The sequence below is a fragment of the Cydia fagiglandana genome, chromosome 2, assembly GCF_963556715.1.
Source record: "Cydia fagiglandana chromosome 2, ilCydFagi1.1, whole genome shotgun sequence".
NCBI classification, from domain to species: domain Eukaryota; kingdom Metazoa; phylum Arthropoda; class Insecta; order Lepidoptera; family Tortricidae; genus Cydia; species Cydia fagiglandana.
In genome coordinates, this window is record NC_085933.1 from 26,358,772 (window position 1) to 26,386,088 (window position 27,317).

The window sequence follows — 27,317 nt, forward strand, 5'->3', positions numbered from 1 at the left end:
GACGTAATATGACAACAACACACGACATTCATATAAATTATATTTAACTCAAACAAATCGGCTTCACGTTACAGTTTAATATGCCCTAATTTTCACCTTTACCTAGGTCTTTTAAAAGTAAAATAAAGGCTGTCAAATCCAGATACAACGACAAAACTTAGACGTTTAATTGAAGTCTATTTTGAAATCTAAAAACAGTCTCAAATGTCTAAGGAGTTCTAATACTGAGTAATAAGTTTTCTTCTGAACTGTCCATAATGCGCATTTAAGGCGCGGTGTGTAGTAAAATGCGCTTTTTTGTAACCATATTTACAGACTTTTACAAGGATTTCATGCATTATTTTCTAGTATGTATAACTTTAGTCCTTGAACTACGTTATTGCTTGTCAGAAACACAACGGCTCATAATTTTCTCGATAGAATCTTAAGTTGAAAACATGCTTAAAGCTGTCTTTTGATCCATATTTTAGAAGTATTACGACGAAAATGGATATGAAACTTACCTCATTCGATAGCTTTTAAGTAAATCTTTGTTATTGCTGGTCCTTTTATCGATACGTTAATCTTTTCATTCATAATTTTATGAATTCAACTTTTGCCTACTAAATTACACCCTACGCGGCAATACCTTGCGCCCATTCCCCGCGCCAGTACGCCCGTGGCCACTGCCAGCGTCGGACTTATGCTAGTTTAGTGGACGTTTCATAAAATGGGTAACCACTGTATAAATATGCAAATATATTATACACACAATGTTTTTCAACATACTTACGAAGAAAAGCAAAATAATTCTTAATTACTGTGACATTTCAGACATTCACCCGTCATATTGTCATTTTATAACAAGTTGGGAAGCAAAGGCACACACCCATCTAACCAATCCGGAATTCAGTCACGATTGATAAATTGTGTAAACATATTTTATTAAAGGATATTAAATTAATCAAATTGAATCATTTTTAAACATATGTGTACGGGATTCAAATACCTATGTGGGAGTGTTTAATGTATGGTGGTAACCATTTCACCGCTTTTAGTTTCCGAGCTACCTACATGGGTTTTAAGGGAAGTGGTCGAAAAATGCCTAAAATGGTTTTGTGTTTAATATTAGGTAAGGTAGAAGTACTAGTGCTCGACGCTGCACTAGTATTCGACATGGTATAGTGTGTAGCTTTCAAATAGAGCTCGACGGCTAATCCTATTGTCTATTGTTAAGTATAACCGCTCGTGCCACGTGCCACAACCACCTGCATAAAAAATACGTACTTCGGTTACTGAGTGCCGGCGAGTTGAACGCCACAGAACCAGTCTAAAATGTGTCATCGAGATGCGTAACAAAGGCGTGTTATCGGAGAGCGCACCTACACTGGTTTTTTGGGCGTCGGCCTAGCCCGCGCTCAGGTGCCAAATAAAATAATTAAGACCCTTTTTTGCAGGTAAGTAGCATGTGCGGTTTTACTTAACAATAGAGAATAGGATTAGCCGTTGAGCTCTATTTGAAAGCTACACACTATACTTTATGTCAAAGTAATATAGGTTAAATTTGAACGGCGACGATCTTTCTGTATTCAAATTTAATTCTTGTCACTTTGACATAAAGTGCCCGTGTCGAATACTAGTGCAGCGTTGAGCACTAGTACTTCTACCTTATTTCCGCCAAGTCCGTACCGTGCTATATGGAAATTTATTACAAAAAATGCTGTTTTTATATACCACACTGGCGGCAAGCAAGCATACGACCCGCATTCATCATAGCCTATGGACGCCTGCAGCTACGGGGATGTGTCACATCATGCCAAATGTTGATTGATTTTATATAAAATAAAAGTCCTAATATATAAAATAAGCTTTCATAAGTGATAGTTACTGATTTTTAAAAAGCGCTTTTCAATTATTAAAAGACATGTCAAGATCGGTTACCTTCTTTCAAGTACTTTCTAATGCTAAAAAAAACGAACTACAGTATTCTTCCTTATTTTCAATACCTTCTTGCCCGAAATTGACTTCTAGAACTCGGAGTAATTAACAATGGAGACGCCATGTCTAAAATTTTCGGTACAAAATAGTCTGCCGTTTTTTGCGGGGGAGGGGCACATCAAATGTATAGGTACGTCATGTCAGATAAACGTCAGTCCATACATATGGTTGACATGTGGTTGACCATTGGCCGCCTATTTTCGACAGAGGGGAACGCCTGTTAATGGCGGCTCCATTGTTAATTACTCCGAGTTCTAGAATTAGACCAAGTCTGCGACGATTTTGATTGCACACGCAGTGCAAGTGTTAATCATAATTTCATAAAGGTTTGTCGTTCAAAATAACACTTGCACTGCGTGTGCAATCAAAATCGTTGCAGAATTTTCTTGGTCTAACTCTATTATATTTTTTAGGTAAGTAGGTACTAATTTTTGTCTCATAATAATTGGGTATAATTTGATTAGGTTCTTAGTTTGACGGGGTATACTCTCATATTGTATATAATTTCATTAGTACTCATTAAAATACGAATTTGCTAATAAACCTTATTCGATATTAATTGTCGGAAAAAATCCCGGAACTGACAAATCAGAATATTCAGAATACCGATGGCGCCAGAATAAGGATGTAGACGTGCTGCGCGGGAATGGTGCGGAGGGGCGCGCGGGGCCCCCGCCCGCCTGTTCTACCACTCGTCTGCTTCACCCCCTCGGAAACGTAAAACTCAAGTATAAGAGCGCCTTAAATCATATCTCTTACATTCCACATTTCCCGATATTAATTAATTATACAGTTTTGATGGTTTTTACCGACAGTACAAGTAGCCTTATCACGACTGCCTATCTCTGTCAAACTGACATATTCGCTAACGTCTGCGTAAGTTGCTTTCTATACATAGTCGCTCGCACTATTATGCGAGTAAGCGCGTAAATAGAAAGTAATTTATATATAAAAAATATATAAGCTTCATACCAAAAAAAAACAACGAGTTGCACTCCGGGAGTGCCGACAGAAGTGAAAACTCAATGACTAGTCCAAAATGTCTGCGGCACTATGTATAATTGACCCATCCTCCTTTCTTTTGAAAAACTTTAGTTCCGAAATTGCTGGCCAGTGAGCTTAAATTTGTAGCGTTAATTATTTAAAATTCGAATAGAACAAGTTACCTTGCAGACCTCGCATCTAAATATATTTGGTCATGATATTTTGAGTTTTATTCACCAGTACTAGAGTTCACTTTTATTAGCGATTTCATCAAGATGTAGCTTTATTGAATTATATTTGAGTGATATAAAGCCAACCACTGACTAACAGTCCGCCGGACGATATCTGCCGGTCAGTTGTTCGGAACTGTCAAATTTTTGTTCTAACTGACAGGCCGATATCGTCCGGCCGCCTGTTAATCAGTGGTCGGCTTAAAGTTAGAATGTAACTGTGAGATCCTCGTATTTCAGCCCGTACAAGATTAGAACATTGAGCTTTATTGCTTAATATAAAAGTCCAGTTTTAAATAATGACCTGATTGATACGTTATGACTAAAGTTCTTTGGTGAATAACATTGTCCGGGACACATGACGTCAGCGTTACGTTACGCCTACGCGTTACGTGTTACGCTGTATCGAGTTTATGATTTTTTCCCCACCTCAAAAAGTGCACAGTGCCGCTAAAGAAGTTTTCACTTCAAAAATTAATCTGTTTATTTCATTTTTACAGACTTAACTACTAATCTTAAATTAAAAAGATTTTTTTGAGTTAAGGAGTGTAGTGGTAGCCAGTACCTATTAAGTACTACATAATTCACGAAACGTGTCGAAAAAAATACGAAAATATTACAAATCGGCCTATACCCAAAATTAATAAACTCCAACATCATACAATATTTCCGCCCTCAAATATAAGGATATTTCCCTTGAAAAGCGAATTATAGCAGCAAGACCCTTTTCATATTCCGTACCAAGTCAACGGCCTATAGGAAATTGCCTGAATAGAAACTACAAAAGGCTGAATATTAATGTTGTTCAAATTTCCATTAGAGTTTAGAAAATACACATTTGTATCGGTATTAATATTGTTAAATTGATCTGTACCTATCTTACCCTGAAAGCATAAGTTTTAATGAATAAATATTATCTTATCTTAATATTATCTTATCTTATTAATAACATTGTTTTAGATTACAGCTGTAAATGTAATATGAAATTCTAAAACGTAACAAATATAAGAGCCTCGGTAGAGAGTACTATTTTGTTCCATTTGGCGTTGAAACTCTTTGCCCATGGGGTCCCAGCGCGCATAAGTTGTTCGCAGAAATCGCGAAGCGTCTGGTTGACGTAACTGGTGACCGAAGAGCTGGCGGCTACCTCGCACAACGTATCAGTATTGCGATACAGCGGGGAAATGCCGCCAGTATCCTTGGTACAATGCCTCAGGGGCCTATTTTAGATTTAAGCTAGTTATTAATTTCGTTTAGTTGTACTACCTAAAGTTAATAAAGCTTTAAAAAAAATGGATATTATTTGAGATTACCCTACCCACCAGAGGCTAGTAAATACAGACGGAGAACCTCTTAATCTTATAAATAACTTTAACTTTAGTATGTACAGTCAAGGAATTTAAATTCCGACCCATTTCGTACTTTGTCACAGTGACAATCAATATGAAAGCCGCTAGAGACCTCATACGGTTGTCACTGTGACAAAGTACGAAATGGGTCGGAATTTAAATTCCTTGACTGTACCTACATTAGGTACCTTTAGCATGATTACGATGGAGTTAGATTAGTTGTAGTACCAACGAAAAAGTTTCCAAAGTTGCCGAATATTTATAGTTAAAGTTCTCAGTAATTTAAATTTAGCAAACAATGAAAAAATGACAAGATCTTAAATAAATACAGGCCTTAGGTATTTAAGATAGGTCTTTTCTAATGCTAAAAAAACAAGGTATAGTATACGTGTTTATTAAACATAGACATTTAAGTATAACCACACACCAATTAGTTAATTTATTTTTTAGGCACTAAGGTATTAAGTTTGTTATATAATTATGATAATAAATATACCACACAAGTAAAGAAGTAAATGTGCATAGATGTAAGTCCTAGAAAGATCTATTTGTGTATTTCTTTTGATATTACTTTGTTTACGAACTCCCAACTTTAAGAGCTGAGAATAAAGTACCGAAATGACAAAAACAATTTTTCCTAAGCGTCAAGTTGACAATAAAGGGCAGAGTTTGGCGAAAGAGACGGCGAAGTTATAATTCCGTACAGATTCTGCGCTATTTCCAATGCCTATAGAGTGCATCGCTTCAGCACGGATATGATGGTCGTTCTTGTCTATGTGACAGCGTGATAAAACTGTACACGTCACTTTCTAATATCCTGCGGTGTTAAAAAGTGTCAGTTATTTATTAGTCCATTTGTGTATGAATGTCCCTATAATATTTATTTATTTATTTAAAGTGACACATTTCATGATTATTATTTTATACTTTATTGCACATAAGCTAACCTATAAATCCCTATCTTATTTTTGTTAATTGGAAAGTTAACAGGCATAAACTTTCATGAACTTTAAAGTACCATATTTTTTCGTTTAAAACATGAAAAGTTTAGGTACTATAACTATTTAAGCATTATTCCCTAATAACATTATTTTCTACGAAAAAATACCAAAAACGCTTGATCGTTTCGTTGTTGCAATATTCACATTTACATTATATTTTGTTTGCTTGAAGCAAATACTTGGTAAGCCAAGGTTTATAGCTCAGAGACTAGTGAGAAACTATGTTTTTGTGAAACTACCTTGTAACTTTTTGTTGAGATTTAGTACGATGTTGTTAAAATATTTGCTGAGCTAATAGTAACTTTAGAGAAAACGTAACATAATAATTGTTACAAAAATAGGATTTACCGTAGTTAACAATTTTACAATTGGTTTTTTTTTATCATTAATGGGAAAAATTCTATATAGGCAGTTTCATAGAATTCATAATAAACACATTCAAAGTTAAAAATCGTTTCCACATTTTCACAGAGATTTTCATAATCTGCCTGTATGCTACATAATTTTAATTTATATTCCAAGTAGGGTTTGAAATCCGGATCCGAAATGTATGAAATTATCCGGATCTGGATCCGGACGGATGTTCCCATACATTTCGGATCCGTCGTGCAAACCCTAATTCCAAGAACTGAACTAAAATAGTACCTATTTGAAATATTTTATTAAAATGAAATTTTAATATAAAACGAAATCGCTATTATTGAATTAAATATTTCAATTTAAAATCAGTCATTTGTTTTAATTCGGCAGACATTGAGTAACGCTCCAGCGACCGTTCAATGCCCGCACACGATTTAAAACAGTTCGGTTTTTAAAATGGCGTCCAATAAAATACCTTTTTCACAATATAAAGGGTGATAGAGGTATGAACTTTTTCGGAATCCCATTTAATTGAGCAACTATAGTTCGAGAGTTTTTTATGAAATTGATTTTCTTATGTTTTTTTGTGAAAAATAGTTTTAACATTCGACCCAAAATATCATTCTATGATAAATATTTCTAACATTTGCAAAAATAGAAAAAAAATGTCGTATAAAAACATACGAATACTTTTGCTATAGAAATGTTTGCATTGCAGTCAGCGTATTAAGAAACATACTGTTAATTCTGAGTACTTGGTATTTTACTCCGAGATCCCAAAATATTATTAAAACCTCATAGTGTAATATGTTTATCTACACTTAAATTGCGTGGCATTTACATGACAGTATCTCATTCAACATTATATTCTTAAAAAGAGAGGACAGCATACGTTTTATTCGACCGTTTGTCAGTAACAAAAATATTTATTTTGTAAGAGTGCCAAGAGTCTAGAAAGTTTAATGACATATCTCTTTCATATTTTCATTTCACAAAATGCTTGAAAATACATACCGGTTGAATTACAACAACTAAGTACCTTATTGTGATTACTTACAAAGTAGAGGTTGGTGCCTTTTTTATGCACAAAAATACGTGTCTTCCTTTGTGTTTACAAATACAAAATACAAATACTAATACTAATAATTTATTTACAAAAGTATGGTACAGTGGTACTTACTAGACTTTTCTCAATAAATTATGTGTTATGTGGTGGTGGTGGTAGTGGTGTTTAACAAGATAATCCAGAAAATGACTTGTTATTTTTATTTAATTACTAGAAAGAAAAGTTTCCTGCATATATCAATATGCAGGAAATTTGAACAAAATGTAGGTATACATTATAATGATATAATGAATACCTACATTTGTTCATCAAATCAGCAATATAATTTAAATTAAAATGTCTCCACAAATACAAGCCGGATCGTAACGTTCTCGCTCCGATCTCGCAGGCCCATTCTGTTAATAGCTGCCAATAAATTTGCGAGCGATCGCGGAACTTAATTGGACTTGTGTGTTTGTTGCTTAAATGGCCCTGTTCCAATCAAATTTTGGAATACAATATAAACACACACATAAATATACTTAGTGAAGTAAAAGCGAAAACTTGGGAACCGCGACTATGTCAATGTTGTCGACGTCTATTAATAGTCGAGTAATTACTTATGTGTTAATGTTATTCAAAAGGGATATTTATTTGCCAGTTTCTTGTTTTTAGTTATTGGGTATACGTAAAATAATGTATGTAAAGAAATTGGCTGATTCTATGGTGTTTCACGAAAACGCCGCAGACGAATGATAAGATAAGATACATCAGAACCCATAGTGTAAACTTCATTCGATAGCGTGACGAGCGTTCGCGTTTATGTTATATCTATTTTTGTATGGGATTTTGAACAGCGCGCCAGGCGGGACGTGTTGGAAACTCAAAACCCCATACAAAATTACATTTAACGCAAACGCGTACTATCGAATGAAATTTACACTGGGCCCGGGTACATAGAAATACATTTCGGAAACATCGATAAGTTGCGAACGTTCAGAGCATCCTAATGATGGCATCAGAATTTAGGATGGCCTAATGGTTGTCATTTGCTATGATTAAACTACATATGTTCATAAAGATAATCTACAAGCAAGTAAAATCAAATGTTCTTTTTATTAATCACTTACACCTTATAAAACAAAGTCCTCCTCCGCGTTTGTTTGTATATTCGCGAGAAACTCAAAAACTACTGAACGGATTTTCATGCGGTTTCCACCAATCAATAGAGTGATTCTTGAGGAAGGTTTAGGTGTATAATTTGTTAACCCGTGCGAAGCCGGGGCGGGTTGCTAGTGTCAAAATATATCCTAACCTAGTTTGAACACAGAATCACTGAGTGTTTTCAACATGAACCGCAAACACGTAATGCACTAGATCACTGCTCTCAGCGCAAGATGGATGGACTCTGTGAGCTCCGGGATTCCAGTTTTATACACCGTAAAACTATAGTGCGGGCGACAACGACTATTTTGAGAAGTCATCGAAACACAACATGTCAAAAGTCAAACGGATCAAAATTAACTAAACTTTCCTAACGTAACTTTGAAATAGTCTTTTCACTTTAGAAAAATCTTCATTTGTAATTTCTTTTGTACTTTCTTTAGATTATAAAGCAAGTTTTTTGTAAATTCCCCTTATAACTTGAAATGTAAGAGTATTTTTTTCTCTTTTACTGGTATGACTCAACATGAACCGCAAACACGTAACGCTTAGATCACAGCACTCAGCACGGGATGGGTTGACAGTGTGAGCTCTGGAACTCCAGTTTTATACCCCGTAAAACTATAGTGCAGGAACCAACTGTAATTTTGAGAAGTCGTCGAAAAACACAACAGCAAGGTTGGTTTAGGGAAATATGAGCACGCATAATGATGTATGTTAAATTTATACTTTAAAAAGTCACTTGACTAAAGTACGAGCTTTTTAAAAACAGTTATTTTGTTGAACGAGAATAAATGTAAGCACTACGTGTGTAAGCACTTTTGCCCCCTCACACCTTTGTCGTACCATCCGGACGGCGGGCGCAGCCGCTGAGGTGGCGGCCCTACATAAACACCAAAAATACGCAGAACCCCCAACTACCTACCTGTTCGCCCAGTAGCCGTAGAGACGTCCGGATGTTGGTGTGCTGAGGCAAAAATCTTCCTTAGGGAAGTAGGTCACCGCATGCAAGAAAGGGGCCTTGACCCGCGCTCCGGGTTTTTCCTGGTGCAAGGGCTGTCCATCGCAATTCAACGCAGCGAGTGTAATGGGCATCTCTGCGCCGGGGGTAGCGCGGGGAGGTCTCTTTGAGTAGTTTTTATATTCTTTGTTTTATTTTAGATATATTTAGGGTTGTTAGTTTTAATTTAGTATTATTTATAGATATATTTAGTTCAGAAGTTATTTATTTGTCTTTCTTGTGTCTTTTTCCTAGAATAAATTATATACATAATAATAAATAAATACCTAGTTGTGGTTATATGTTTGTACGCTGAGATTATTTCAATGGATTTACTATATTTTAATTTGAACTTACGTACCTAACTACACTAATTCACTAATGAGACTTCATATTAATTAAATCCAGCAAGAAGCTAAATTTCCTCGCTGGCTCTCGGTCTAACTGCTCCAGTCTGAATTAACCTGAGCAGTTCCGAATATAAACCATTACCCCGTTGTTAGTAATAAAACCTCTTTGGGTATTTAATATTGGCGTAGCTACATTTATAGCTGGGAAATATGAGAATTCCCTGAAGAAGATTTTTTATAAGAGCTAAGTACGACGAAACGCATGACATAAAAGATAGATAAAGTAAGATGGGGTAAGATTAACATAGTTTATTTTGCTCGGGGCACGACTAACATTATGAGGATTCCATACAAGTGATAATCTTACCCCACCTTACCTTAAGTAAACTCGGGCTCTAGACGGGACTGGTGCCAGCTGAATAGGCTCAGAACCGAACATGGACTCTGTGGGGACTACATGTTTAAGTGTGGATGGCGAAATTCACCGGCGTGTGATTGCGGAGCTCCAGTGCAGTCTATGAATCACATCATCTACGACTGCCCCAAGAGGAAATATACCGGAGTTTCCCTGGACCTGCTCCGCCCTGATGTGAACGCAACCCAATGGGTGAAGAAACTAGATGTTAAACTATAGTACCTATTCGATAAGCAATTAATTATTAAGCGACCAGTTTGTAGCCATACGATTAAATAAAAAAATAAACCTTAAGTAAACATTTAAACACGGCTGACATCATAACCCTCCCCGTTGTCGCGTAGAAAGCTGAGCTAAAGTTAAGTATAAGTAATTGACACTATATCGTACACGGACGTAGTAAATATTTACAAAAGAATATTCCTTCCATATTCCGCTTACTGGCGGTCCAGGCTGACCTATCGTCGGATCGGATCGGATAACGCCGGATTGACAATTAGGCTCGATTGAGCGGCGCCTCCCCGAGGATGGTAGGGTTACCAAAAGGGTTACAGAAATTTCATAATCATATAAAAACCGTACAAATGCGAGTCGGACTCGCCCACAGAGGGTTCCATAGTTTTTACTATTTGTTGTTATAGCGGCAACAGAAATGCATCATCTGTGAAAATTTCAACTGTCTAGCTATCACGGTTCGTGACATACAGCCTGGTGACAAACAGACGGATAGATAGACGGGCCGTAGAGTCGTAGTAATAGGGTCCCGTTTTTACCCTTTGGATTCACGATAAAACAAAGATTTGCGAAATAAATACGCTTGGTGAAATAGTTATTTGCTTCAATAGTTGGAAGCTACAGATTTACCGCCTTATTCATAAACGTTTAGGTACTAAAGTTGACAAGCCGATAATAATCGTTTGTCCCTTTCCGACGTATCGGTATGATGGAAAGCGACAAACGATTATTATCGGCTTGTCAACTTTAGTAAACGTTTATGAATAAAGGGGGTTAATAGGTACCACGTCTTTGGCAAATAAGCACAAGCAAATAGAGTTAGACCAACAAAAGTCTGCAGAGATTTTGACAGCACCCGCAGCATGGCCTTCCACGTCATGGCCTTCCGCCTTCGCATCCTGTACAGTGTGTTTTCTTACGTGCAATAAAGATTAAATAAAATGAATAAATAAAAAATGACATAGAAATTTGACGTTTAAAATGACACCTGCACTGCGTGTGCTGTCAAAATCTCTGCAAACTTTTCTTGGTCTGACTCTAGCTAGACATATGATAAGCGATCACCGTAACTCATAGGTACACTCCTTGAATATAAACGAAGAAACGACAGAAATAAAAATTGTAGAAACATTGTGTCTGGCATCCCTAATACTAGCTCGGAAGGGTTGCCACAGTACATAGTATAATTACGACAGGTTAGAAATATTTGAATCGATGATTAAATAATGTCTTGGTTTTGTGTTCTTCAAAACGTACACTACAACATAACTAAGAACGGTTAGGAAAATAATAACTTAAAATTCCCCGTGAAAGGTAATGATGAAAATACTGATAGAAATACTGATAAGTGTGTGGGGAGATTTAGGAATGTCATGACCTGACTGGACCAAACGCTGGAGCGTGATGAAATTTTATGTCATTGCTAATGATAGTGTCGGGGCTGTAAGTAGATAAGTAAGCAAAATACTGTTTCTTTAAGTACCTAATCTCCTCCTTTCAAAGTCGGTTAAAATGTGGCTTTTGTGACCTGGGCTACAAAGACAAATAAATTGACACCTCATTTATCAAAATCAGTTCAGTTGTTTCATGTAAAAAATACATAATTACATACGTAGATAGCAGTTCCTGCTGTAGTTGCGGTAAATATTAATATGAAATAGACTCTTATTGTCATGGCCTAACGCTACATTATTAAAGAAATGTAAAGTTACATGCCAGTAAGTAGGTACATGCCTAATACAAAATGCCTTATCGAGGTAAATACCCTATCAGTTCACTTAATGCGATACATAATTATATATTTAAGCCTCGATTAGCCTTGTACATACATACATCACTGGCTCAGTGACCCAAAGCAAAGAGGATCTTGGCCTCTGGCACAAAAGAGCGTCACTCTGCCCTATTCTGCGCCACTTCGCGCCAGTTGGGTATTCTTATAAAAGTGGAATCTTGAGTGGTGCAAGGGTTTCAAGACTGAGCTGAGAAGGCTGGCAGAATTTTCCTTCTGATCCTCCGAAATATAGGTCACCCCTCTGATAATTCGAAGCCTCCATAAGGCATCTTGCTAACTCATCGAGGCGACGCCCGCTAGGCCTGCTAACATCTACGGCCTGAGAGTTTCAACGTTAGATGCCAAGCCACGCCAGGCCATAATAGTAAAGGTCTAATTATTGAATTTTTATTTTTTGTCCGACTACGGCAGAATTTGCTATCTATGCGTGCATGTGTAGGTACCGTTTGCATGAATCTACTGAACTGATTTTGATAAATGAGGTGTCAATTTATTTGTCTTTGTAGCCGAGGTCACAAAAGCTACATTTTAACCGACTTTGAAAGGAGGAGATTAGGTACTTAAAGAAACAATATTTTGCTTACTTATCAAGTAAATTATTATTTTTTTAATTATGGTTCCATTCGAAAATGTCGTTTTCATGTATTTTATGTAATGTTCATTCATTTAATACTCGATAAATAGAACTATTCTTTGCATAATATGAGCGCATTAAGGTAGAATTGTTGGGGCGCTTTAGTTTTTTTTCCACAACTTCCACAGTTTTTGTCGGAAATGTAAAATTTACTTATTTTTTATTTATTAAATTTAATTACCCTTTGGATTCACGATAAAACAAAGATTTGCTACGCTTGGTGAAAAAGTTATTAGCTTCAATAGTTGAAAGCTACAGATTTACCCCCTTATTCATAAACGTTTAGGTACTAAAGTTGACAAGCCGATAATAATCGTTTGTCCCTTTCCGACGTATCGGTATGATGGAAAGGTACAAACGATTATTATCGGCTTGTCAACTTTAGTAAACGTTTATGAATAAAGGGGGTTAATAGGTACCACGTCTTTGGCAAATAAGCACAAACAGCTAGAGTTAGACCAACAAAAGTCTGCAGAGATTTTGACAGCACCCGCAGCATGGCCTTCCACGTCATGGCCTTCCACCTTCGCCTTTTGTACAGTGTGTTTTCTTACGTGCATTAAAGATTAAATAAAATTAATAAATAAAAAATGTCATAGAAATTTGACGTTTAAAATAACACCTGCACTGCGTGTGCTGTCAAAATCTCTGCAAACTTTTCTTGGTCTGACTCTAGCTAGACATATGATAAGCGATCACCGTAACTCATAGGTACACTCCTGGAATATAAACGAAGAAACGACAGAAATAAAAATTGTAGAAACATTGTGTCTGGCATCCCTACTAGCTCGGAAGGGTTGCTTGAAGCATGTTTTTACCGACAGGGGATGAAAGTACACTTTGTATTAAGTATGTCATCGTTATTAGAAGAATTTTACTAGTTTTCTGTTTATTGAGAGAGTTATAATGTTAAAACTGCCAGAATAATTTTCAAAAGGCCCACACATCACAGGGACCAGCAACCAGGGCATTCTTAGGCAGGGTCAATACTGACTGACGATTTGATTCGAACTTTAAAATACGTCAAAAATTTGCTAAAGATACGATATTTTTGTTTGAAGAAACGACACTTTTGTCACTGACATATCCGATTCATATAGAAGAAGAAGAAAAAGAAGAAAGTCATTTATTTATAAAAAATTAAAAAATATGGTATCTTTAGCATATTTTTGACGTATCTTTGAGTTCGAATCAGGCCGTAGGACTTTAACCAGCCGTAACAACCTGAATAAATCAAAATGTACCTACCGCATTAATAAAGCAATCGCACTGTGTAACCCATTTGTACAATTCGGCCGAATTAAACCCACAGTAAACCCTCGAAGTGGAACTAACGTGTTTCAGAGCTTGCGGAGCGGACTGTACTTAGTGGAGTGTTCAGTCGTCAAAGGCAACCAAACATCTCGGCTCTCCATTTATACTGACCAACCCCCTATTGGGAACTAATCAAATTATTTTTATGATATATTTTTGATTTGGGTTTTTTTAAAGTAGAGTAATTGTTTATTATTGTTTATCACCAATAATGATGATTGTTTTTCAGATGACACGTAGAAAAAAACATTTTTGCATACAATTTTGGTCACCCTATTCAATGTGACGTCTTGTCGCTTTCCATACAGCGTATGTCAAAAGACTCAAAAGTTATAGTGTGACCATGATTACTTAGTATAAATTTAGTTTTACTTGAAAAATGAGAAAAATAAACTAATTATCTTTAAATCATATACTACCATATGCTAATGTGGATCATTTACAGTGTTCTCATCAAAAAGTGGTTCTCGACCCAGAAATCACCCTGTATAATGGAAAAGTATCCGCCAGACACATCTGCCACATAGATCTACTATTACTATTGGCGACACGTATGAAGCTACATATCATTTCGTCGGGCTAAAAACTATTTTGTAGTCCGCCGCGCACCCCGCACACATATATCGGCGAAACGACCGGGAAAGCCGTAACAATATAATTTTATAATATTCCGCGCAGGACAACAGGACGGATGAAACGGTGGGATATTTCTGTCAGGGTCTGCAAGATTAATTCTCATTTATTCACACATCTTACATAAATCGACATAATATAGTTGTACCGATGCCGATGTAGTGCATTATTTGTTTTCCATCGTATTTATTCGGAAATACGAACGTCTTTTTAACTAGTCAACCTCAGTACTTTTTGTGATGAAGCTGACAGAAATAGCAAGACACGATCGTGTCGTTCGTGCGTTTCCGTGAAAATACGGTGGAAAATAACTATGCATTACTACATCTGTAGGCACCCACGTGCAATAAGGCTTGTATTGTGGATAATAGACGACGAAGATGCATATCGAAATTACTTACACTAGTTTTCAAGAAGATGAGTAGAAGACAGCAGTTTCTAAAGCTAATTTATTTTTCGTGGAGAAAATTTAAATAGGTAAAACTCTAGGTAAGTACAAAAAAAATACTCCTACAAAATAATCTGGGATCGGAGTCCAAATCACAATTTAGATCGCTAAGGCAAGAGTAAAAGAATATAAGACAACACATAAATACATAATTAGGTACTAGTTATTACCTACAAGAAAAGTTAAGTCAAAAGTTTTATGAAACTAGACAGATCATTAGGATGAATAATTGATTTGACATTGTTAGTACTTTTAATGGCTTAATTGGTTCTATACATAACGGATATCCTAATATATTTAATACCTGAATAGACCATTGGCCCCATTGTACCCGGCACAACTACGGCAGGATATTGGGCGCCATTGTAAGTTCGACAACTCCTATTAATCACGCCATATTGCGGTAAACACCGCGATTCTATTAAACTGGAAGTAGTAATTAAGATGGCGGGTCTTTTCTTGTCAACGTAAACAGTAATGGCCAACATTGGTATCGTAAAAGTATAAAACTTTGCCCTTTAACATAACTTTGCCCGCCGCGTCACAGTTCAGTAAAAGCGAAATAACTTACGAGTAAAAGCAGTTACAGATACACTTTCTTCACTTTCTTCAGAAGATTTTTCCCAGCCAATAAGTTTGCTGATTAATCACTTACATCATAACTTTCAGAGGAAAAATGATTTTTTATATTTTCGTGTTGTAATATTACACAGCAAATGCATTTTCGATTTATTTTTCTAAACAATGATATCAATATAACGCAAGCGGATACTACTAATGATACAGAGAATTTCGTACCTTGTCACAGTCTCACAGTGACAACAGTATGAAGTCGCACACGACTTTCATATTGATTGTCACTGTGATAACTTGATAAGTTACGAAAGGGTACGGAAATTCTTTGAGTGTAGGTAACTATTAGTGATCGTGTCATAACATTTTGTATATTTTATAAAACATATAGCAAAGGTCATGGGGGAGGCCTATGTTCAGCAGTGGACGTCTTATGGCTGAGATGATGATGATAGCAAAGGTTTGTTCTGAAGCATTCAAGGTATTCGAGATATGAAAAATATGAAAAAGGTACCTTCAAAACCCTCTTCCCCTCCCTACACCCTCAGTACACCCCTTTTACCCTTAAGGACTTTTAGTAATTTATCTGCAATTCTACACCACAAGGTATAACTTTACCAATTTTCAAAACTACACTCATTATTTCCGCAGATTTTTTTAAATATTCTTGAGATACATAACAAAGCCTACTTTCTGAATTCGCCTTGTGGCCGAATTTGAACCAAAGATATCTTTATTAGTATTAGTTTAGTTGGATTTAACATTTAGTGTTTTATTACTTTTATTTTGTTGTATCTCCGAATTCGCGGGTCTGTGACGGAAGAGCCCGTGAAATATTTGAGCCATCACAACATGGCGGCTCGCACGACAAATTGAAATGTCCACACAATTACACCCGCCTGCCATTTTGTGTTCCGTTGGTAAAGGTGGGGACCAAAAATTTTGGTAACGAAAGCATTGTTTAATATATTTTTTTTTATAAAAATAATATTAATTGATGAATGGTATAGAAAACAGAAATTAAATTACAAGTAAAAATAACAAAAAAGAATACGAAGCAGGAGGTTCCAGGTTCGAATACTGGTAAGGGCATTTATTTGTGTGTGTTACATCCCATCAACCTAAAATACCTATTAAAAAAAACTTGTCTGACGTTGTAGATGTAGGAGATGGAAAACAAAAATAATTTCAAGGTAGGTAATTTTTGTCATCTAGTAGAAAAAATGACTACATTATGTGTATTCATATTTTATTTTATAACATAGGTATAACTAATTTTAAGTCTTCATTTTACAATTTCTTCAAATCATAATACCTCATTCATTTGCATAATACATACAAGGAAACAAAATACCATACATCGATTATATTTAATATCGCTCGTGCTAATTTACATTTACAAAACTATTTAAATTTAAGATAGTTGGCTCCCCCTGTAAATACATTTCTACGCAGGGGGTTAGTTATCTCGAACGCTATACTCGTACGATATAGCTCTATAATTATTCTCCATAACCATAAGTTATTTCGCTATTGCCAAATATAAAGCTATTAAGATATTAACAGATTAACAAATTCTCATCTTTATATCTATGACCAATCAGATTTCGACGGCTATGCATTAAATTAACCATCATAACATATAGATATAAAATAGCAAGTTAAACATTCCAATTCACTAAAAACATTCAAATATATGCAATGCAACCTTAACTGTGCGTTTGCTAAAACTGTGCCAAACGATTTTCAACTTTATTTTAATACACAAAAGTTAACTGATCTTTTATGCATTGAAATCTGGATGCAATTTTAAAATGGTTACTTTATCTCGGTATGGAAATGAAAAGTTAGGGCTATCTCAAAAATGCCACTGTTATTGGTTTTCGTGAATATAATAAAACGGTTTATTTTAAAGCATATTGTTATAAAAATAAGGTTAATTTTTCAATGTAATATTATATTAAATTCTTAAGCATTATGTATAGTAAATAACAGAATAAGATAAGGATGAGATTGTGAAACAATTACTTTATAATATCGGATACTTAATAAACTGTTTACGACCCTTGGACATTAAATGCCAGTTTTAATTACGATATTTTGCATATTGCATACAAAATGGACTATGAAATTGTACTAATGTTGCTTAAAATTAAGAGTCGTTTGCCTTAAAACGTCAGTAATCACAAAACGTATCAAAATATACCTAACAGTTTTTCAAAAACGGCAGTGGCATACGGCAAACTAATGGTTCCGTTTATGTCATTTTGGCTACGGAACCTCATAAACATGCAAAGTAATACGGCCTGATTCGAACTTTAAGATACATGTACATCAAAAATTTGCTAAAGAGGTGACATGGATCGAATATGTAAGTGTCAAAAGTGACGTTTCTACAAACAAAAACGTCTCTTGACACTGATTTATCCGATCCATATCGTATTTTAGGAAACTTTTGATGTATGTTCCTAAAATCCTTAAAATTCGAATCAGACCGACAGTCAGTTACCAAGAAATTTTATGAAATGTTACAAATTTTTATTCCACAAAGCAGTATTTAAATTCTCAGGAACGTGGCACACTCCATTAGGCGCCATTTTATTTTTCTTTCAGGTCGCTACTTATAAAACTGCTGCTGTCTTATGTAGTTATGTAGTAACTTTAACGATGGAACTGGTACTTTTTTTCTCACATACAGGTTTTTTCAATACATATTGCGTAGAATATTATGACTAATTAATAACTGAAGGAGAGTGTTAGAAATGTTTTTTTTTTACATTTACGTGCACCTTAAGCTCTTTTAATAATGAGATAGTACATACAAAACCGCACGCACGGCGGCGGCCAAACCGCACAACCGAGGGATTTCAATTACCGAGTCGAACATTATGGAGCGATCGACTGACATTTGTTCTTGCGAGTATGACGGTCATTAAAGCAAAACTATTTGATACAGATCGAAACATCGATTTATCGTATATGATACATATTTTGAATAATTAATTGTGAATGACGATTGCATAATTGCATATTATATTTTAAGTTAGTAGCTAAGTATAAATGTAACTATGTATGTATTTCGATTTCAACTATCCTGTTCTACATTGTATGAGTGAATAAATATCGATTTAAAATACTAATAATAGTTATTAGGTTGGATTGTGACTTACTACCATAGGTTTTCGTAACTCAGTGGAGGATTTATTTCAACATACGATAATATTAGGCTTTCATTTGATAGCGAGACTGACGTAGGTACGCGTTTGCGTTAAGTGTCATTTTGCAGGGGTTCATTATAGGGAACTCTATTTGTCCACCAAATTTTATCAAAATCCAACGATAAAACTTCTATTTGTCCACCAAATTTTATCAAAATCCGACGATAAAACTTTCGGCAACAAAATGAAATCGGCTCAGATAACAACCCTATCAACAATCTAATGCAGGGGCACCCCAATACCAGTTTCTCCCTCTGGACCGCATCCAACGAAGAGCGGCTCGAATTGTCGAATGCCAGCGTCTTTCGGAACTGCTTGACTCCTTGGCGCTGCGTAGAGATGTGGCCTCGCTCTGCATTTTCTATCGCATGTATAACGGGGAGTGCTCCGAGGAATTGTTCAGATTAATCCCTGCCACTTCTTTTTGCCATCGCCCTACGCGACAACATTACCATCTTCATCACTTGGATGGTTGGCAGTCCTCAACTGTGCGTTTCTCCAGAAACATCCTGCCTCGCACGGCCAAACTGTGGAATGAACTGTCGCCTGCGGTATTTCCGGACCGATACGACCTTCAAACCTTCAAGAAAAGAGCGTAGTCCCATCTTAAATGCCGGCAACGCGCTTGCAACCCTTCTGGTGTTGCGGGTGTCTATGGGCGGCGGTAATCGCTTACCATCATGGTGATCCGTCTGCTCGTTTGCCTCCTGTTTTATACAAAAAAATACTACTTACTCTACAATATCTACTTACTCATACATTACGGGCATTTCTGCGGGCATCTTTCTCTGTCACTCTTATTACGCCTTCATTGGAGTGAAAGAGAAAGATCCCCGCAATTTGCGAATTTCGGTTTTCGCGGTAGCCCCTCATGAGTCACTGACAGTATCAAAACTAACATAAATTATACGCTGACGTCTACGTAATACGAGCGAGATGCATTGAAAGTAAGTTACGTTCTCGATAGCGTTCATGTCAGTCCCTGGTGGTAGCCACAATGATGTTCTCTGAGACCATTAATTTTCGCTGAGCACACATAGGGGTCAAATCGTTAGCTTTCAAGGCCCTCTATCATTGGTCTTCGCTTGATTCATACTGATCGCGACAATGTGAGGCTGGTGTGAGGTTGTTAATTTGATCTGAATTTGTTAAGATCTATCCGTGTCAAAAATAATGTTTACAATTAAAGAAATGTCACCTTTGACTTTTGAAAATTATTGGAATGACGTAGCCTGCAGTTATTTATGATATAATAAATCAGAAATAAGTTTTTGGCAAAAAAAACATTTTTGGTAATACAAGCTTTTATCGCTGACTATAGTTTTCTTACGACAGACAACTAATACTCATCGAGACAATTCTAAAAACCCCTAACACCATTAGGTTGCGTTGTTTCATCACAGAGTTCCTATGGCCACCTCCTGTCTCCATCATCAAATCAGCTCGATGGTACCATAATATTGCATTGTCATCCGATTTATACATGCATGCAAAATTTCAGCTCAATCGGAAACCGGGAAGTGGATCAAATTTAACTTGCAAGATTTGATTACAGAACGGCAACGTTACGGGACAGGTGAAAGTAAACAAAAGCTTGTAAAAAAACTATATATCAAGCTGCCCAGGAGCGGAGTCAGTGGAAAAAAACGGTTCAAGCCACTACAGCACACTCAAGGTATCAGAATGAAAAGAAAACGAAAGGCAAGGCAAAAGCAACTTGGAAAGTCTCGTCACATCTCCATGTTTTATAATAGCTTGATTTGACAGTTCTAATCTAAAAACAAGAAGCTGATTTGTCGGTTAAACATCCTATTGGTCAATTTATTATATCGTTTATTCTATCAGTCATTGATAGAACGAACGATATAATAAAATTGATAATCGATTGAAATTCAATGTACTTAACTACTTACCCTATTATAGAGTTATATTCTGAATAACGGCAACCATTTAATCCAAGTCTGGGGACAATACTCGTTTAATCTAAAGGATAACTTAAGCTTAGTCGGTCTAAATGTTTGCCCACCGGAGTGTTAATTGGACAATATTTGTGCCGACTGAATACCTAACAATAGCTTTTATCTTTAATTGTTTTACTAATGCCCATCCAGGATTAAAGGGTCATTACAAGGGTTATTTAGTTTTTTTATCATATAGAAGGTAAATGAGACGTAGGTGAATCACCTGATAATGAGCAATTACCGTCGTAGAGGTATACGGTTATAAATATTCAATATGAGAAAAGATTTAATCCACTTTTTCGCATTTTTTAAGGACAAAACATTAGTCAACGTAAATTTTGACCCAGTTATGCCTGATATGCGATTTTACCAAAATGTAATAACGTTTTCAACATCCCCAGTTACACAAATCAATGGTCCTGTTCTGTACATCTGTTACACAACAATTCAACCCTTTGGTGCATTGCGTAACATGTAATTTAAGTTTGTAAGCTGACGCGGGTTAGCTTAGTTTGGTCTAGACGTCTCGTTTGATGGATAGCCTAGGGCCTAGATGGTTTAACTTTGGTAAGCGAAAACTAAGTTCTTTTTAAGTTTTCAGGGTGAAAATCTATGCAACACATATGGGATCATTTTAATGTCTGTCTGTCGCGAGTTTTTTAAGTGGAGGGCCCGTGCGAAAACCCCTTTCCATACAAACGTAGTCCTGATTTTTTTACTCTCTGGATGATTGATGATGGACATTTACACATTATAAAATCTAATAAATTTAGCAATGTAATAGACCAGTGGTTCCTAACCTGGGGGTTATTACCCCCGTGGGGGTAAAAGTGGTATTTTACGGGGGTATTAAGCTAACCTAATATAACAGTACAACAAACGAACACGTTTTATTTTTTATTACCATTGGGAGGAGGGGTAAAATCAGGTTCCTTAGTTAGTCATAAGGGTGACCGGACTGAAAAGATTAGGAACCACTGTGATAGACGGACGGACAGGGAGTCGCATCATAAGAGTTTTAGTTTACCGTTTGGTACGGAACCCTAATAATGTGTTCCATTTAGATAAATTGACTTAATGAAGTTTTCTTTCTTCTCAAGTATTTAAATAAAGCCAGCATTGTTTCAAAGATCTGATTAGATTAAAACAAAGGCTTAACGTATTTACTCGCAAATAACTACTGAAGACTAATTTAATAAGCCAGAGTAGTGTTATCAAGAGAATAAAATAAATATTTGCGATTCTAAGTTAAAATTATAACCTCTAGCCGCCCAGAGACCTATAAAAAGGTCTCCTGTTCTATCCTAATTTTAAATTTGGGTTGACAAAATAAAATTTTATTTTGCTTGGCGAGGGTTGACGAATGGGTGGCTAGAGGATATTCTGCCATTGGTATACTTACCGAATAACCGCGCAACCAGGTATGTACAGTCAGCAGCAGAAGTTACTAAGCGGGCCAAGTGTTCAAAATGATCTTGACGCGACTTTATTGTTAAGAGAATAAGAGCGTGTCAAGGTAATTTTGAACACCTGGCCCGCTTAGTGACTTCTGTGCTGACTGTACCTACTAGTGATTTCGGGGCCTAAGTTCAATACATAATTAAATAAGTATCATTAGAGGAATTCTTCAATTACTGGCCACTGTTTAATAACTGGCCACCTTATACTAAAAATGAATTTTAATCACCTTGAAACAGAATTCTTTTTAGTATAAGGTGGCTGGTTATTGAAGGGCGCGGCGGCCATTTAATCGAAACCTTATACTAAAAATGAATACTGTTTATAATATACGAGGGACGTCTGAAAACTTCTAAGCCTAAGATACAAAAACACAATTTTCAAAGGTAAATCACTGTTTACTTTTCGATATAATCTCCTCCCAAATCAATGCACTTTTTACATTTTTTATATAGTGCTTTTAGCCCATTAAAAAAAATATTCTTTATTTTGCCCTTCAAAATGCTCCTCTACGGCCGCCTTCATCTCTTCGTCACTAGTAAATCGCTTTCCCCTCAACTCTTTCTTCAAATTATTGAATAGAAAATAGTCGCTAGGGGCTAGGTCGGGGCTGTACGGTGGGTGGTCGATTTCGTCAAAGCCAACTTCCTTCAAAGCACGCCTCGCAACATGAGCGGTGTGGACGGGTGCGTTGTCTTGCAAAAACAAAATTCCTTTCCTTAGTTTACCTCTCCTTTTTTCAACTATTGCTTGTCGTACCTGTCTTACAAGATCTGCATAATAAAGTGCATTTATTGTGGAACCCTTTTCTAAATAATCGATTAAAAGAATACCATCACAGTCCCAAAACACCGTAGCCATTAACTTAGAGGCCGACTTTTGCACTTTAAATTTCTTCGGCGGCCGTTCCCCCTTCTCAATCCACTGCATTGATTCGGACTTACACTCCGGGTCATACTGTCTGATCCATGTTTCATCGACAGTAACTATTCGGGAACAAACTTCGTCTATATTATCTTCGCACAAGTCTAAAAACGCCTGGGAAGTTTCAACACGACGTTCTTTATCGGAGGCAGTAAGCATTTTCGGCACCCAACGAGCACTAACTTTACTCATGTGCAAATGTTCGTGTAAAATTTCTCCGACTCGTTCTTTACTTATACCTAGGACCTCAGCTATTTGCCAAACCTTAATTCTTCTATCTTCCAATACCAACTTTTTGACTTTGGCTACGTTTTCTTCGGTCACTACCGATATTGGCCGCCCTGAGCGGGGGTCGTCTTCGATGGATTCCCGCCCGAGTTTAAATAAACGACTCCACTTTTTGACTGTGGCATAAGAAGGCCCAGAAGCACCGTAAATAATAGCCATTTCCTCAAAAATACACTGCGGTGATTTTTCACTTTTTGTAAGGAACTTAATTACAGCACGATGCTCAATTTTCGTAATATTCGCTGGTAATTCACACATTATGTAGTTTCTAGTTGAATATCTCGAAACAGAATAATAAAAATCTGACATATTGTTTTCTTAATAATTTATTTTTAAATGGCCTTTCTAGCGGCCAGTATCATAAACACATATACAACCTCGAAATACCTTAGGCTTATAAGTTTTCAGACGTCCCTCGTATGTATACCTAATGGATTTTTTTTCGCACAATGCGTAGGGGTTATTTATTAATTTTATTATTTTTAAATTTTTAGTTATTTTATTTCTTCTATTTATGAAACTATTTTGCCCTCAAACTGCGAGATTTAAATAATAGTGTCGCCTAAAAGATAATAATAATATACGAGTTACTTTGGGACCATAGTTGGAAGAGGACCTACATATGTATTATAATAGTTGCCTAATTATTTTTTTCAACGACACAGACTCTAAAGCTATATACATAATTATAGATTTAATAGTTAGGTATACAAATTGTAGGTAATACAAATTTTGTTTTAATTATCTGCATTTTATTTTAATTCTTACGCATATACGAGATTTTATGATAATACCTTATCTAAATAATGATAAAAAAAAAAATATTACCCACTTTTCCGCAATCCTCAAATACGGGTAACTCGTAAATCTTAATTTATGACCGTAACGTAGGTATTTCCGAGATAACTTTGCATTTCATTACCGGATAAACGTATTTCTTAAGGATTTTTCGAGTGTAAATTATAAAAATATTTAACAGATTATAAGTACACCTCAAAACATTATATTCTTTTTCAAACACAATTAAACTAAAATTTAACATGTATTTATGTTGTCCTTAGTAGATATATCAGATTAGAAGACCGGGACCTATTATCGTTTATTTATCGCACATAATAAAATTCATTATAATTATAATACTGTGAATGAACTATATGTAAAGTACCCTAATGAATTACACGAAAATTAGACTTACCTCACTTTGCCGCACTATATCCAATTTCAGCAAACAAAACACTTCAGATGCCAACAAGAAATCCGGTCTAGAACAGAACAAAACACTCAAATCTCCGACACTTCTCAAACACTTAATTCCAATTTCAAAAACTTCAAATCCACTCACGTCACTTCAGAATTTTATTTTTTAAATTCCAAGCACAATCGCGCGGTCCGAATTTCGAATCACATCGCGTCGAATTTTTTTAAATACGCTCGCGCGAGAGTAAAGCTCCAGCGACACGGCCTCCGGCGGTCGCTGCGACTACCCGAATGCTTTGCGCATGGTTCCCTCTCCGTAGAACGGAACGTCCTATGTCGCATTGCGTTTTTACATTTAAAAAGTTCCCTTATGAGCTCTAGATTATCTATGGACAAAAACGCGCCATGTCAACCCCTTTTACTATGACACTTTAGTAATTTTCGTTTTATTATCATTGCGGTTAGGGTTTTGATTGCAATTGTTTGGAAGTGTTTTTGAAGAATGCGCAATACAAATGGGTTGAAATTATATAATTTATTGGCTGCGGCGATTCACAGCTTGAATTCTGATGAAAATATAAGTTCGGCGAAATAACTTTCATCGCTACTGCTTTTATTTTTGTTTATTTTGTAGCGTTTCTGACTACCGCCTTCTTCATTTTTATGTCGTTTTTCATTTGTTCCTTCAAAGAACCGGCTTTTAAAGCTTTTAAAGAACTAAATTAGTTAGGCAGTCTAGGAATTAGGGAAACGGGGCAAAAAGTGTGGACACGCAAAAAAATATTATGTTGTCAATTTGAATAGAAGTATTTATCTATTTGATGGAAACGCTTATTGCATGCGAGATCTTCTGTGGAGGTTCTAGTAAATAGTAAGTATATCAGTATTAGTAATAGTAACCTTGGGCATTTCTAGAACACGCCCTTGGGATGTCTTGTTTGCTTTTAGGAACGCTTTTATACAATCTTTTTGTTTTCAATGCTGTATTGGAATATTAATTTCCAATTTAATTTTTTGGGTAATATTGATGTGATAATTTTAGACACGTTATTTTTTTTGCACATCTATTTCAATATTCTCAATACCTCATAAACTTTTTGGATTTATTTAGAAAAACAAAATTTATTTCAACAAAATAATTTCATAGCCCTTCATAACGTCACGACATTATCCGATCCATATAATATTTTTAGATTGATCTTTAGCAAATTGTTGACGCATCTTAAAGGCGTATCCAGATTAGTAAATTTTTCGCCAATCTGATTCAATTGCCCGATCGAATCAGGAGGTGCGGACCCAAATACCAATTTGGCTCGCCAAATTCAACCGCCGATAATGACCGATATTACCGGTAAAATGAGGTGCGGATACCAATTAGTCAGGCCAGTATTTTTCGTTCTATTTTTTTCAATTTAGAGGGCTCTAATATCACCATAGATCTAAAATTGGATATTGACGCCAATTTCATTTCTGATCAAATCAACCGATTTCATCAGTCCCGTCTGGATACCACTTGAAGTTCGAATCAGGCCATTTGCCGTACTGCCAACATCGAAATCGTTCATCAACATCGTTATCTGCCGAATATGAAGAAGCGATAGTTAGGCAGATACGAGTCATAATTGTAAATTCGCTTCGCTTGATCAATAATTTCAAAAAGCTATTAATTAAATCCTCCTGAGAATCACTTCATTCTATGTTTAAATACGACTGTTGCATACAAACAGCAACACTCCTAATTGTACATTGGAGGACCTTATTACAAAAGGCATAAGGTCCACAGATGTACAGTTAACAGTGTAGGCGATGCTACAACTAAGTACCTACGAATAAAGATACGCTGCCATTGTTTTTATTAGTAGCAAGTATTCCAGCATTTCCATCGCGATTAATATTCCGTCCTAAGCGCGGCAGAAACTGTCAAGCTACTTCCTAGCTTTACTGTACAGTCGGCGCCAAAAGGCTAAACATACAATATAATCACGCCTATTTTCCGAAGCGGTAGTCAGAGATTTCCACTTGCTACGATCCTGACAAACCTCTTTCGCTTCCTTCACTTTCATAACAAAACAAAAACATAAACAACAACATAGGCTAAACATGCCCTAATGAAACTCAAAACTCAAATACTTATGAAAAGGTTATTTACAGCTTACAGCATAAGTTATGCTGCAAGCTGTAAAATAAGTAAAATAACCTTTTCAGATCCCAGGACCTCTGTCCTCTAGCCTCTACCTATTCTGTTTTACAATTAGATATGATTTTCAACTTATTTAGTATACATGTAAAGTGTTACAAATACGAAAGTTTCACATGGAGCCCGGTGGGGTATAGCAATTATCCTTATATCTAGATTAATATACAAACTAAAACTAAACTAAACTAAACTAATTATATAATCAGATCGATATCATGTAACGATAGAAAATTATATACCTAACAGTTAAAAATGGGATATAAATAAATAGAATCCTATTCAGAAACGCGCTACAAACCTCAATTTGCTAATCGTTTGTCTTCATCTGTCATTTTGCCTTATAAATTAAAGTAAAGTTTTATGAATAAGTGGGTAAATATTTATGTCTTCCATGATTTAGATACGACATTGATCGTTATTGGAGGAAGACACGTCAATTGGAGGTCACGAAAGGAGTCAGAAGTCCTCTCGTTAGGCATCTTTCTTGCACTTATTAGTGCACGTGAGATGCCTGATAGCACGACTCAAGGTCATATCAAAATAAGATGAAAACCATATTCAAGAGTTACCA

At 36.0% G+C, this 27,317-nt stretch overlaps 2 protein-coding genes across 2 annotated transcripts in view; both read right to left on the minus strand.

Annotated features, from left to right (window-relative positions):
- The window catches only part of LOC134679542 (protein madd-4), a 425,780-nt gene extending 400,832 nt beyond the window's left edge, over nucleotides 1-24,948 (minus strand). Inside the window, exon 1 of the mRNA XM_063538500.1 lies at nucleotides 24,548-24,948. The gene's annotated coding sequence lies outside the window, so the exon portion shown is untranslated. The remainder of the gene's footprint in view (nucleotides 1-24,547) is intronic.
- LOC134673159 (histone-lysine N-methyltransferase SETMAR-like) lies at nucleotides 22,609-23,511 on the minus strand. The gene has a single exon (XM_063531109.1). The coding sequence runs from the start codon at nucleotides 23,509-23,511 to the stop codon at nucleotides 22,609-22,611; it is 903 nt and encodes a 300-aa protein (XP_063387179.1).
- Nucleotides 24,949-27,317: the final 2,369 nt, after the last annotated feature.